Source organism: Trichomonas vaginalis, chromosome IV (genome assembly GCF_026262505.1).
Source record: "Trichomonas vaginalis G3 chromosome IV, whole genome shotgun sequence".
Lineage (NCBI taxonomy): Eukaryota > Parabasalia > Trichomonadida > Trichomonadidae > Trichomonas > Trichomonas vaginalis.
In genome coordinates this window covers 27,376,937-27,391,019 of record NC_067206.1, presented here as the reverse complement: position 1 = coordinate 27,391,019, position 14,083 = coordinate 27,376,937, and the positions used below count along the sequence as shown (strand labels likewise).

The 14,083-nt window shown below is 30.3% G+C and overlaps 7 protein-coding genes across 7 annotated transcripts, besides 3 other annotated features; 3 read left to right on the top strand and 4 right to left on the bottom strand.

Annotated features, from left to right (window-relative positions):
• Positions 1 to 746: part of a mobile genetic element that runs on past the window's edge.
• Positions 747 to 1,435: 689 nt separating this feature from the next.
• On the top strand, positions 1,436 to 1,783 carry TVAGG3_0178220 (uncharacterized protein; the record flags this gene model as incomplete). The annotated part of the gene is made up of 1 exon (XM_001317718.1): positions 1,436 to 1,783. The coding sequence occupies one exon, from the start codon at positions 1,436 to 1,438 to the stop codon at positions 1,781 to 1,783; it is 348 nt and encodes a 115-aa protein (XP_001317753.1).
• Positions 1,784 to 2,083: 300 nt separating this feature from the next.
• Positions 2,084 to 3,437, bottom strand: TVAGG3_0178210 (armadillo (ARM) repeat-containing protein family; the record flags this gene model as incomplete). The annotated part of the gene is made up of 1 exon (XM_001317717.1): positions 2,129 to 3,403. The coding sequence occupies one exon, from the start codon at positions 3,401 to 3,403 to the stop codon at positions 2,129 to 2,131; it is 1,275 nt and encodes a 424-aa protein (XP_001317752.1).
• Positions 3,438 to 3,676: 239 nt separating this feature from the next.
• On the bottom strand, positions 3,677 to 4,360 carry TVAGG3_0178200 (protein of unknown function (DUF4464); the record flags this gene model as incomplete). Its single annotated transcript, XM_001317716.1, has 1 exon — positions 3,677 to 4,360. One exon carries the CDS (start codon positions 4,358 to 4,360, stop codon positions 3,677 to 3,679), a length of 684 nt encoding a protein of 227 aa, XP_001317751.1.
• A 312-nt stretch (positions 4,361 to 4,672) lies between these two features.
• TVAGG3_0178190 (uncharacterized protein) lies at positions 4,673 to 5,335 on the bottom strand (the record flags this gene model as incomplete). Its single annotated transcript, XM_001317715.1, has 1 exon — positions 4,673 to 5,335. The coding sequence occupies one exon, from the start codon at positions 5,333 to 5,335 to the stop codon at positions 4,673 to 4,675; it is 663 nt and encodes a 220-aa protein (XP_001317750.1).
• Positions 5,336 to 5,999: 664 nt separating this feature from the next.
• Positions 6,000 to 8,426: a mobile genetic element.
• TVAGG3_0178180 (zebrafish ch211-108c17.2-related family) lies at positions 6,803 to 7,663 on the bottom strand (the record flags this gene model as incomplete). The annotated part of the gene is made up of 1 exon (XM_001317713.1): positions 6,803 to 7,663. One exon carries the CDS (start codon positions 7,661 to 7,663, stop codon positions 6,803 to 6,805), a length of 861 nt encoding a protein of 286 aa, XP_001317748.1.
• A 2,708-nt stretch (positions 8,427 to 11,134) lies between the features above and the next one.
• Positions 11,135 to 14,083: part of a mobile genetic element that runs on past the window's edge.
• Positions 11,882 to 12,390, top strand: TVAGG3_0178160 (uncharacterized protein; the record flags this gene model as incomplete). The annotated part of the gene is made up of 1 exon (XM_051225531.1): positions 11,882 to 12,390. A coding segment is annotated over one exon (509 nt), but the record flags the coding sequence as incomplete, so codon positions are not given.
• Positions 13,085 to 13,871, top strand: TVAGG3_0178150 (uncharacterized protein; the record flags this gene model as incomplete). Its single annotated transcript, XM_051225530.1, has 1 exon — positions 13,085 to 13,871. A coding segment is annotated over one exon (787 nt), but the record flags the coding sequence as incomplete, so codon positions are not given.

The window sequence follows — 14,083 nt, the reverse complement described above, 5'->3', positions numbered from 1 at the left end:
GTCTGATATAGACAACATATATCGTTGAAGGTTGAAAAAATCTCTAATATTTGAGCCCAAAATTTCAAATTTTAATTTTTTGAAAAAAGAGGCCACCCGTATGTACGTTTATTTGCGAGGAGGAGGATTATATTTTTGAAAGGGTGAAACATTATGAATATGTTAATTATATAATAATATGTATTATTATAAAAAAGAAAAAATAAAGCACGTTAAAATTTTTCTTTCTTGATTTTTTACAAAATCTACTTAGAATTATGCAAAATATGACTAAATAATTATAAATTTCAAGTTAAATTTTAATTTTGATAAATAATTTAAATTTCAAAATATCAAGTTCAGTTCGACTATGTATGTAGTAATTCCTCAATAAAGTGCCAGAACCCTATTAAAATATATGAACATTTTCAACATTTTAATGTTTTTTTTAAAAATTTGATGGAATATGAGCTTCAAACAATTATTATGTAAATAAAAATAATTAAATATATGTATTTATTCGTATTACAACCGTAGTAAGTCGATTCTTCCTTTCTTCTACTGAGTTTTGAATTTGATTTCGAATTGTAAAGAGATTCAAAGGGAAAATACAAGCGGATAAAAACTACCTCCATGAAAGGGTCATAATGGAGTCAAGTTGTATTTTTTGATATTTTTTGCTTTTCGAGCCTAAATAGGTAGCCAAGATAATGCCTAAAAATAAGGTTCTAAATTCTGAAGTTTACATGATCCTCTCGTGTGCACCCTTAATGTCAACTCAGAACAAAGGAAGCTTTTAAAGATGATTAAATTAGCGGAATTAAATCAAAGTGTAGAAATTTTGTTCAAAACAGGTATACCTAGATTAAAAGAAATAAAAAGAAAATACACAGAGTTTTTTGAAGCGGATTCCGAGGAATTATTTGAATTTGTCACCAAATATTTTGATGTAGAATTTCCAACATCGAGCGCTGATGGAAAGAAAAAGCTCTATAAAATGGAAAAGGCCGACCTAGATGAATTTGCTAATACAGTGAGGGAATTTAGCCAAAAAATAGATGAATTTTTTAATATATTAGACAGGTTACCTAGAAAATAGTCTAGAAAGCTCATGTATTAAATTTTTGTTATCTTTTTCACTTATATTATCATATATTTCTTAAATGTTTATGTAATTTCCTTTAAAAATCTTCAGATCTGTAATATATTAGACAAATAAAGTAAAATAGTACTTTAAAGCCATAATAATCATTCTTAGAGATTTCATCATATATCTAAAGTTCAACTTTGATAAAATGTGCTCATTATTTAATAATTTAAAGATATATAACTCTTATATAATAAAAATGTCCAATTAGTATTATTGGGAGGTAGTTAATGGTCTCTGAAACTTCATACATTGAGATTTTTTCACTAAAAGATTGAATTATAAAAGTGACATTATAATATATTTAATATGACCGACAGTTCTCAACTTTCGAGCAGTAAAAGACAAATTCTTAAAGAAACATCATCAGAAGTTACTAACACTATATTCAACTCAATGATTTTCGAATCAATTTTAGATTTTTATAGACAAACGTCAGGTTTTCCTGATGCTAGACCAATTCAGGAACTCACATCAATTGCACCATTAACACCTGAACCAACATTTATTATTCATAATCAGCCTAGTTCAGATATTGAATATTGTAACTGTTTATACTGCAATGAACAGATTCCTCAGTCAAAATATTTATCACACTTACGTACACATAATGATCAAAAAGTATTATTTGACGCAATTAGTAATCTTTTTGATTGATTTTTTAAAATTAGATTAGTTAATTCAACTAACTTAATTTAGTGGAGGTGTACTCCATGTGTAGATAATACAGTAGCTGTTTGTGCTTTAGGAATTAAAATATTCTTCCTAGAACTCAAATATTTGTTTTATTTATTATTTATCTTAGTTACATAGATACCCTTTCATACGACTGCGACACATTGTAATTTAATACGATAATGACTCATTTATTTGTTGGTATTCTACTTATATTTGTAATAATTTCTAAACGAAGTTCAAATTCATGTAATTAATAAAAATAGTGTTTGCAAATTACTTGTACAATCTATTTTTATATATATTGATAAAACTTACAAAAAAATTTTATTCAAGTTGAGTTGCTTCATTTATAAACATCTCAGCTGCCGAGCTATATGTTTGATTTTCATCATCAACATGTGTTTCAGCTAAAGGAATTAAATCTTGAATTAATTCAAAAAGTGAATCTGAAGGAGCTTCTCCATAAGCTGAAAGGACAGATTTGAAACATACATATGCTATAGGAGCAGATTCGCAGTATTTGATAATATCTTCATAAATTTCTTCATTGAACCAAAGTTCAAAGTGGAAATAAGCAATAAAACATCTAAAAGTACTTTTAGTACAGTTAAATCCGAGTTTTCCATAAAATCTTTTCATTTCATTACAAATAATTTCATCATATTGACCTTTCCAAACAGGAACCATGTGATAAAGAAATCTTGCTACTAATATAATAAATGAAGAATATTCCTGATCTGCATTTGCCTTGTTTGGATCAATTTCTTGGAGCATCCGAATAATTAGCTGGAAAAAATCATTTGGAAGAATAATCTTTGAGGTTTCTACATCAATAAGGAATTTCAAAGCTGCTGACATGATAAATCTTGTTCGAGAACTTATCAAATGATTGAAATTTTGCAAGAAAAATAGAAGTACTCTTTCTTGAATTTCTGTGGATTCAATTTCAGTGTAAAGATAACTAAGAAGTGACATCAATTGATTGAGAGCTAGCTCATCATCTGATTTAACGAAATAATCAAGCAATGGTAAAATTTCATTGACATGTTCTTGAAAATTCGAAACAATTAGGATGATAGTATAAACAGAACTTTCTGTTGGTGGTATTGTGAGAATCTTTTCTAATAAACCATCTGCAAAATATTGATATAAATTAAAATTATAAAAAATCATATCAGATATTATTGAAATACAGTAAATACCTGCTTGCTGGGAGTCTGAATGAAAAATGTTATTGATAAAATTCGCAAATTCTTCATTAAAAATCGAATTTCTATTGCTGCTCGAATATTGACAAAGAAATGAAAGGATTTTAAGACCAAGCAGTAATATATCTTGATTTTGGAACTCTGATATCTTCTCTACGAATCTTTGAAAATTAAATCCTCGATGGAGCTGCAATATTTGCTGTTTTTGTAATCTGGTCAAGTTTTCGTCTAGTAATGTGAGGAATTCAATTGGGTCTTTTTCATTATTAAAGAAAAGTTCTAAATTATCCAAAATATCGACAACTAATGCTGAAGATTTTTTGCGGATTATTGGTTTTTGAATCTTACCGTCTATCCCAATTTCTTCTTTTCTATCCTTTTCAATCTGCATGTTAGATCAGAAATATAAAAATAACAACACTCAAAAAATTGATTAGCAACCAAACCAAAGATCACTAAATAGGAGCAATGATTTTAGAATGCAATAGGAAATCAATGAAATTCCTTTGAATTTTATTTGATTTTCATGTTTAATATATATTTTCAAACTTACTCTAGTTTATTTAAATTATTCATGATGGGGTATCTCCTAGCTATTCCCTATTGAATCTAGATTACTAAAATTTAAATAATTATTTTCATTTTTGATGATAATAAAACATTTTTAAGCTTTACGACGAGAGGAGTGGATATACAAAACACAGTGAAGATAGTTAGGATCTTCAATATCTTTACGTATGGTATTATCTCCTGGAACTTGCTCATTTGGATCTAAGTTAATATCTTTCTGATCACGCTTGTTAGTAACAATAATACCACGATCATTATTTCCCTTAACATCGAATGTTGTAGATTCGTTATGTGTAATTGTTCTTGTTTTCCAATTGAAGTAGCTCATATCAGTGATTTTTGGTTTCAGCAGCTTCTTGCATGAAAAGTACGGAACCCAGTCTTCATTTCTAAGGCGATCACCGAAATCAATATAAGCACTAATTTCTTGTCCTTTATTATTTTCACTACGAAGGAAAATCAAGCATGTTTTCTGACCATTCCTAACTTCATCTTCAATTTTAGCAAGCTCTTGCATCAAAGGCGAAGCAGAGCTATCACAATTAATATGGGCAAGTGGAACTTGTGCACTTCTTTTTGTAGTTTTCTGTTCGAGTAGTTCTTGTTTCTTTTGCTCAAATTTAGAGCGTTCCATAATATCTAAACCACCAACGCAACCTAATTCGAAAAGGCTTCTTGCGACATCACGATTTCCTAAATAGTACAAGTGCTCCTGGGTAATTTTGGAATCGAGATAGTCCTCATAGGTTTCGAACCTTCCGACAATGTCTAAATCCATTCTTAGATGCTAACGTATTTTATCGTTCGAAAATAATTCATCAAAAATTATGGTTTCATTTCATTCACATTTAAATGTGTTCTCCTTATCCCATTAAATTTAACAATTTTTACAAAGAAATATTATCAAATACTCGATAAAGATTTTATTATAATCAAAGAAACAATGAATAATGAGGATCAGTTGTAATCCAAGAGAAGGCAATGATAATAAGCAGGCAATTTTTAAAAATTGAAAAATAATTTTTTTAAATTTTTCGTATTTTTATCAAAAAAGAAAATGTTTACAATTTGATTTTTTTTTGAATTGATATTAGTCAGCTTTATGTTTATTTCTAACATCTTGCAATCTTTGTCCAGATGCAATTTCGTACTCTTCTAGTAATTGGTTCTTCTTGCAGTTGCAGAAGCATAAGAGAATTGCTTGAGCAACAAAAAGCGTAGCAATGATATAAATAATTGTTGAGAATTTTCCAAAAATGCCTGGTTTCTTAACAGGCATAGGACGGATAGCATTAAATTGAAGAACTTCAGATCTTCCAAGTCCTGATACGAAAATGGAGATTGATTGATTTGTAATCTGCATAGTATATGTATAATTATTTAAAATCTTACCTTTGCATATCATCAAACGGTCTTGTGTCATTTTGAAATCAAATGTAGCAACTGTTCTGGATGGTGTAATGAAATCGATTAAAGTACCGCCCATTAAATTGTTATATGCAACAACAAATTGAGCTAACTGTCCATAATCCATATCATGAAATTCTTTTGATTCAGTTTCTGCGGAATTTTCCCAAAATGATCCAACAATTTGGTTAGAAGATGGTTCATTATGGAATTCGATGGTATAATTTGGTTCTTCGGTGAAGTTAACACCTTCCTGATATATGTTCCATTCTCCTACAATTAATTGGTTGAGAGCTAATGTTGAGTCATCAAGACTTTTGATAAAAGCAAATAAAAACGGGAACATTTATTTTTGTTGAGAATTCAAATTTTTGCTTACGCTCTATTTGTATTAAATCAAATGACATTTCTACCCTCATTATGAAACATTTACTTTAAGAGCGATAATCTATAGTTGGCTTCGTGTTTAATTTGATTAAAATGTTGATGTTCATTTGATTATTCTTAGATTTGACAATTCATCATAATAAATTACAATCAAATACATTAAAACAGGCAAAGAGTTAATCCTTATTATCTTTTATATCAAAGTTGATGTACTCTCTGTTCTTTATTTTATAAATTTGATAAAATAAGGAATTAGAACTTGCTTATTCCTTCTACATTAAAATTTTCAAGAAAATATGAGAGTAATATAAAACGTTATCTTATAATTATCAAGTTTTAAATTTTTAAATCATTCAGAAGTTTGCAGTCTTTACATCAAATATTCATTTTGCACTAAAATATTGCAGAGGAATAAATCACTATGTATATGGGACTATTTAACTGATTAATCAAAATCTTTATCGAGAAGATATTTTAAACAAAAATTAAAAGTTGTGGAAAATTGGAAAAATAAAGTAACATGAAAAAATTTGGGGCGTGACTACTTCTAGAAATATTAGATTTCTACTTCTTATTATTCATATTCTTATTTTTCAAATAATCTGAATATTCTTGACTCTTAAGGATGGGCACTCATAGGCTCCTGACAGCATAAAAATGTTATTATCTCACAATATAAAAGGAATTATAGGAATCTACAACTATATCTATATTGTTGGAAGACTTCTTAATGTATCATCCATATAAGTTATATCAATAACTCCATTATGTTATATGATTGTAATCATATTTTCGTTTCATGTTCAAAAACATTAAAATCATACTAACTATATGAGTATTATATTTAGGAAGCTGATATATAGATATGATAAAATGCTAGGTTTTGTGATTAAGAATATATACTTATCTTTTAGAAAATAATACTTTTATAAAAAATTATATCTTATATAATCTAAAAATTTTGGACAATTAAAAAACATTAATTAAAAATAGAAGGTGAAAGTGTTTATTCAAAGAAGGTGCAAGATTATGATGTTTTGAGGGTGAAATAAATTTAATAATTATTTATGTGATTTAAGAGTAATACGATCATCGGTAGCTTGAAGACCTCTCTTTATAGCTCTTAATGCCGCAAACTTTTTTTGAACTTGCTTTGAATTTTTGAATGCTTTGATTAAATCTTTTGTTGTATCATACATTCTGAAATATCTGTTCATCATTTCTGGCATTGTTGGTAAATTTAACCTGTATCTTATTGCTACAATCGTTTCAAACATACTTTCATTGAAATGCAATATTGTGACTGCCATCCTAATTGGCCAAGAAGCATGCCAATTAATATTTTTATTAGCAAGCATTGCTTTGATATGGTTTATCGATTCAACTACTTGAGTTGAATGAATCTTTTTTACCATATCAAAGATTTTTACGGTATCTTCGAGGAATTTTTAAGTGTTTTTATAGCAGTTTTATTTTTTGCATATTTCCATGGTTTAATCATCTTGCATTTTTCAGGATCTGGACAAAATTTATGATTTCCGGCATAATGTTTAGCGGAATTCAACCATAAAAACTTCTTTGTTTTAATTGACATATGTGTGTCATTGAGAAGTTGCCTAAGCCAACGCAATAAATTCTTTGAAATGCTAGATAAGATTCTGAATTCTGGCAGTTTGAGCTTTTTCTGTATATTGTTAAGAAAATGTCCAGGATCTCTGTATTCTCTGATACCTTTGAACGTATTTTTGATTGTAGAAACAATTTTGACATCGCCATCATGCACAAAAAAATTTACACGTTTTTCATTATTCCAACGCTTCAGCATTCTTTTTAAGCCTTCAAATTCCATTTCATTTGATTTTCCGTTGAAATTACCTTTGAAATTTTTAAAAGATTTAGATATCACTTCCCAATCTACAATTTTTTTGAGTTTCTCTTCTACAAATTGTACATAGCAAAACATTGCATTTCTTCTCTGACTCCAAGAACCGTCAAACAAAAGTCCCGAACATTTTCTCATTCGAGATTTCCAATAATTAACAGATTCTCTGGCAACTTCTATGATAACACGACCAACCTTTTCTTGGACTCGATGAAATGTAGCTTCTGACGGAACTTTGATGTTATTCAGCATGAATTGAAATTCTGATTGGCAAAATGTAGCGCCGCTCAATAATACAGATAGCACAAATTCAACAGTGTTGACGACATATGGCTCTACCCTATTTTTCGCGCTTTGAACTAAGTTCTTTATACGCTTTGCAACTGCTTTTGTTCGCCGCGGCATGAAAAATGAAGAATAACTTGACGGTTTCTTGAACAAATGGTCGCACATTCAAATATTGTGATGTACGATCAGGATAAAAGAATGTTGTTGCCGTGAATTTAGAAAATAGCAAAATTTCAATTTACGCAATCGAGATATAACTTGATTGTTTGAGCGATAACCATGGCACCCATAGTATTAATGAAAGTACTTATACTTACAATTATTTTCTCCCATAGGAATATTGTTCAATATACTTCACCTATAGAGGAAATCTCGAAATAAAATCGAATTTTTTCAAAAATTACAAAAATCAATTTTTTACAAAGATGTTCGAAAAATAACATTATATACGCATCAAATCAAAGCATTATATGGAGCATTATAATTCTATATATGATTGTCCATCTTGCTGTTGTGCTATTTTTTTAAACAATAATTTCATTGTTGAAATTAAATTTGCAATTTCAGTAAAAATTGCGACCCATCATTTTGAATATAATTGAATTAATACATTTATTGTAAGAATATTATATACCAAATATTAGACTTCCACATGAATCCTGGTATGATATTATAAGTATTGCAAAATTAGAAAAAAATATGCTCATGATATACTAAAATTCATGTTTCAAGGTTAACTTATAAATAAAATAAGTTCGAGAAATGCATCACTAAATATTTGATCTTGTGCACTATAATGCTATATAATAGTCTTCACTGTTTTTAATATATTGACTTTGCTAGACTTGATTTTTTTCATCACCCTAATGAGTGCCCATCCTTAATTGAATATTCTTTCACTTTTTTTTCTAAATTAGAAATTTCTCCTTCTATTTCTTGCTTAATTAGTTGGAGCGCTGTATTCGCTTGTTGATATCTTCGAAATTTGACCCCCAACGTAACAGGGTATAAAGGGTCGGCAAATTTTTGCTCTTTAGTTTTTTTAGTCTCCATGCCATTCGTTGGAATACCCAGAATGTGAGAACTTCTCGGATTTGTTTGATCTTCTTAAAAGAACAATCCATTTGTACCAAAATTTCACTAATATCATTTTCAACTTGTTCAGTGGCCTCTTGGATAGAGCTTGTAAGTACTGATGATTCATCATTGATCAGATTTTCTAGAGGGATCTGATTATCGATTGAAATGTCTGGTTACTTTTTCCTCTTGAATCGGATAATTACTCCCAAAAGATATATGCTTGAAAAGGAATATTTTTTAAGTCTCTTTTTCAACCTTACCATTGGACTATCACCAAATTCTTCTTCAATGTTAATAATACATAATGCCACTATAAATTCAGCCAAATATTTCAAAGCAATTGTACCAAATGCGAAAATTAGGGCGATATAAGTCTTTTTGTTTAAATTTTTTGTTTCATCTATCTTTTCGGCTTCGTGAATAGCTTCAAGTATTTCCTTAGTGACTTTAGGCCCTAATTCTTCCTCAATATGTTGGCGGAGAGTTTCATTATTTATGAGTGAAACAATCTTCGAGAGAGTGTAATTACTTTTTATTTCATTGAATTTGTCGAAAAAGCATGCCTCTATTATATTGTTGAATGTCCAGGTATATGAAACTTTCACTCCTCCAAAAAAGCCCCCAATAATCTCTCACCACTACGTGCTCGAAATATATTGGTTAGACGAATGAATTCGAAAAGAAAAATTAAAAAAAATGGAAGTAGAAAAATACGTTTGCAACATACATTAGATTCTTCAAAAAAAAGAGAAATAGTTGGAGGGGAAGTCTTGAAAATCCTGTTTACAAAATGATTTGAACAACCTTGTTGCGTTTCTTTTGGATTTTTGATATATTCGATTAAACAAATTAATTTTGTCAATGAATATAAGAAATTGTCAGATACCAATAAAATTTTCATGTGCTCGTTAAGAGATATATTATCAAGTACATTTGTTATTTTAGAATCAAAGGCCTGCGCTTCAGATAATGTTAGAGTATGTTTTGAATGGTTGTAAAAAACTGAGTATTTAAACTGTTTTTCCGTCAAAATTTTGTAAAGCATGATAGCTTTATCTTGAATATCAGTTAATTGTATTATGATATCTTCAACTTTGCTCGGATTATAATTAATATTAATGTTTATTGTAATCAATTTGCAGAATGAACCAAGATGTGCTGGCTTTTCCCAGATTTTGGGTTTATCAACCAGAAACGGCCACCTTAGATGGATATGAAAATTTTTCCTAAATGTTAGTCACCGTTACGGTTTTTTCTTTGGGTGGCGAGCTTGCGAGCCCCCAAAAAAAGAAAAAACCGTAACGGTGAGCTCACATTTCGGCATAGTTTAAGTCTAGGTTTTGCATTTTAAAATGTTTGTTACCTTATCTTCTTTCAAAAAGTGGCAAAAATTTGTTTGAAATTTGAAAAAGATATTTATATTTGCATAAATGACATTCAACTAAGCTGTAGCATGATTCTTTTGCATGAAAGATGGCTATGAGTGGCGTTAATGAGGGCGTTTGATAATTGGAGTTGGACATAAAATTTGGAGATCTTAATTTTTGAGAATTTTGGTGCGATCTTACTGGTACAAGCAAGAGTATGGAAGGAGATTGAACTGAGAAAAAACTAGAGCATGTTGAATCATTAAATATCTGAAATTCTCGCGCATCAGCTTCGATATTATAACTCAGTTGTTAAAATCAATGCTAGCAAATATTTAGACACCAACTAAACTTGGTTCATTTCTGATGCATATTTCTTTTTTTACTTTTTTCCAATTGAAATCGAATTTTACAAAACAGTTTTTTGATGATAATTTCTACAAAAATAGAATTAACATTCATTTGCTAAGATAAACAATGTCAAATTTTTTAAAATTAACGAAATCGTTCGTATCTTTTCAGGAAGGTATGTCGGCGAAAAAAATTCGTATACCAAATCAAATAACATCATATGAAGATATTATTAATTGTACGTATTCCGATTTTTGAGCAACTTTAGAAATCGATTTCAAGATTTTGGCAATTTGATCATTTATTAAATTAGTACATATGTAATAAAATGATATTCAATTTTCCAAAATTGTATATAGTGCCAATAAATTTTACTGAAATAAATATAATGGGAATGATATAAAGTTTGTGACAAAATATTCATTTTTATACAAAGAAGCTATTCATTTTTAAACAACTATTTGAATATACCATCTGTATTATTAGATATTGATCAGATTTCAATATCTGAATAATTCAGCTTGAATTACTATTCTATAAAATCTGTTACACATGGATATATGGTGTTAGGAATCAATATTTTGATTATAAGAATAATACAAAAAAACTTTGGGATATTATTCTCATTTTGCAAAACACTTCAATTTGGAACGGAATAAATATATATTCAGCAATAATTAATTCTTTTTGCCGTTTGTAATTCTAGCAACATTCCAAAATGGAGGAGTTTTTTAAAAATAAAGAAAATTTTTATAGAAAAAAATCAAAACAAAAAAATTTATTTTCAAATTATGGCATTCCAAACGGGAACCGCGGTTGGTTACCATGGATTTCCGTCACCGGTCACATTTTAAAGATTTTTAAGCCTTATAAAAATATGCTTTGTAAATCATTTTTTGTAAATCGGCAAAAATTTGGTAATTTTCTTCAACTAATAAATCTGCGAATAGCATTTATAATACAAGAACAATCTTTTAAAACGCGTTTGATTCATTTTTGTATAATTTCATATAGGCACATATATTCTTCCGGGACTTTCCGTGATTTTACCGTAAAATCATTAGTTTACACCAATTTTCCGTATTTTGAATAGTTTACTGCACTTTTTCCGTAAAATTGAGTTACGGGAATCCGCAAAATTTCCGGACCTCATTTTTCATAGAATATAATAATAATATTTGATAAAAAGATATATTATTTATATTTTTGATTTTTGAATTACGGAAAAAGTGAATTGATAACTTGATTTTTTTATATGGTTAATTTTTCAAATGATATTATGAAGATCTAAAATATTAAAAGTAAAAAATTGAATTACGGAAAAAGTGAGGTCAAAAGTGAAATAAATTTGCAGAACAATTTTCATTGAAATAAGCTTTATTTTTCATTATTAATAACAATGCAAAAAAATATTTATCACGGGTTCAAAATTTAAAATTAAATATTTTAATAATTTACATCTTATTCTTTATTTTATATTTAACCCGTGAAAATATCATTTAAAAATTGAATATATTCAAAAAGCTTTATTTTTATTATGACTGCATGGGATCCTCATGTATATGATGAGTGGATTCCATTTAAGAAGACGAAATATCCACCAACTCCTGAAACATTGGAAACAAAGTGTGGAAAAAAATGTTTCACTACGAGCGGCTATTATGAGAATGAGCCTAATCAATCAGACAAAGGAAGGCTCTTTACATACTGTGCCGAATGTAGTGAAACATTAGTTCAAGGGCAGTTCGTGCGATGCATTAAAAAAAGCAGGAAAAATGATTTTAAAGATCATAAGTGCAAATTTTTACTCCCAATGCCCAACTACGTTCCTGCTGAGCACCAAGTTGAGAATACTCAGCAAGCAGTTGGCTCTGGTAATGATCCTTCGTTAGAAGAGATCATTGCCAGGCTTATTGCGAGCCTAGATATAAGCCTTTATGCCACAATGAAGCCAGCATTTAAAAGCTTCCTAGAGAGCTTCGCCAAATGGCTTAAAAATAAAGTCAATCGCGAACAGGGCATCAACTTTACAATCCCAGACATTGAGTTCACACGGCGCGGTGTCAGAGAGGCATTGATTACTTTAGGCAAAACAGACTCCTCTCGGGGCCTAAAGTTCTGCGAGGAATTCCGCATCTTCTCAATTTCCCTGGACTGCGGAACACACAGCAGCCGTCATAGTCTATTCTCTTGTGTGTGCAATCCAGGCAAAACAGATCGCCACCAATTCTTCGACACAACAATTTCGACTAATTGGACATACGAGGACTACCATACATGGTTTGATTCTCTTAACGTTAATAAAAACCACGTAGCTGGAGTAGTCGGAGATGGTTTGCCAGCCCAGGTTAAAGGACTCTGCCACTGGAGGCCAGAAGGAGCCCTTTTCCCTGGCTTACAAACCGTGTACATTCGTTGCCTTAACCACGTCTTGAACAATGCTATTGTCCACGCACGTAAGCAATGTCCATTGTTGAATGAACTGATGAATAGAGTTCACCAGATTATCATTATCTTTAAGAATCACGATATGAGAGCGAGATACAAGATCAGGGTTCCATCAATCCCGGAAACTCGCTGGCTCTACATATATGATACTCTGTTTTTCATCTTTGATAATCTGGAAACAATTAATACTGCTTTAAGAAGTGGAGATCTTCCACTATCCCTTTCCAGAGCTACACGTGAACAGTTACAATGGACACGTGATGGAATTCCTCCACTCTTTAAAGATGCTTTAATGATATTCAAGCCATTAAAGCAACTTCAATTATGGCTGGAATCCAACAAGTCCATGGGTGCTTATGCATTCCTGATGATACAACAGTGCCAAGGGATGTTGGATGAAATGGCAGGAAGATTAACGCCAGATGGTGAAGAGATTCTCCGATCAATCACTACAATATTCAAAAATGATATGAAAGAATATGGTAGAATTGATTTGCTTCGGTTTGCTTTCGGCTTTACACCGTTAGCAAGGAAGATCATCAGAGACAAGAAGGGTTTTGGAGGAAAGACAAGCTATCCACCTATAATGCAGTTGAAAGATGTGCAAGTCCCAACGATTCCTTCCCTGAGGATCATCAATCGCGAGATCACATTTGAGAAACTCGGCGAAATCCTTGAAGAAGAACGAACAGAACGTGTTGACGAGGTAGCCGAGCATGATGAAGAGATCCAGCAAGCAGAAGAGGAACAAATGCTTAACGACGATCATGCAGCCGAAACAAATGCCGATGGTTCGAGGAATTCCTTGGTCTGGGATGTTGTAGATGAAGAGATAAAAGATCTATACACATTCATGATAACAATCCTCAGACAAAGAGCAATTGCCGAATCAACAGTTGATCCAACGATCAATAAAGACGATAGAGCCAAGGAATTGAGTGATGCTTACGATTTCTTCATAGAGCAAGATGATTCCCATCTTATAAATGGTCATCATCTTGCTCAAAATGATGGCAAGTTTTGGTACATGAATGGCATAAAGCAACTAAAAGCAATAAGACCAATTGGAAAAAGGATGATGTCACTTTCGTGCAGTGAAGCAGATGTAGAACGTGTAATATCTGAATTGCGAAAGACAAGAAATTCAATGAACGAATCATGCAAAGAAGAATATGTAGCATGCCGCTTCTTCATCAAGTTGAATGATGATCAATTTGATATTTGATTTTGTTTTTTAATAAAATTTATTAAATAATTTGTTTTAAAAAGTATTATTTTTATTCGTAAAGAT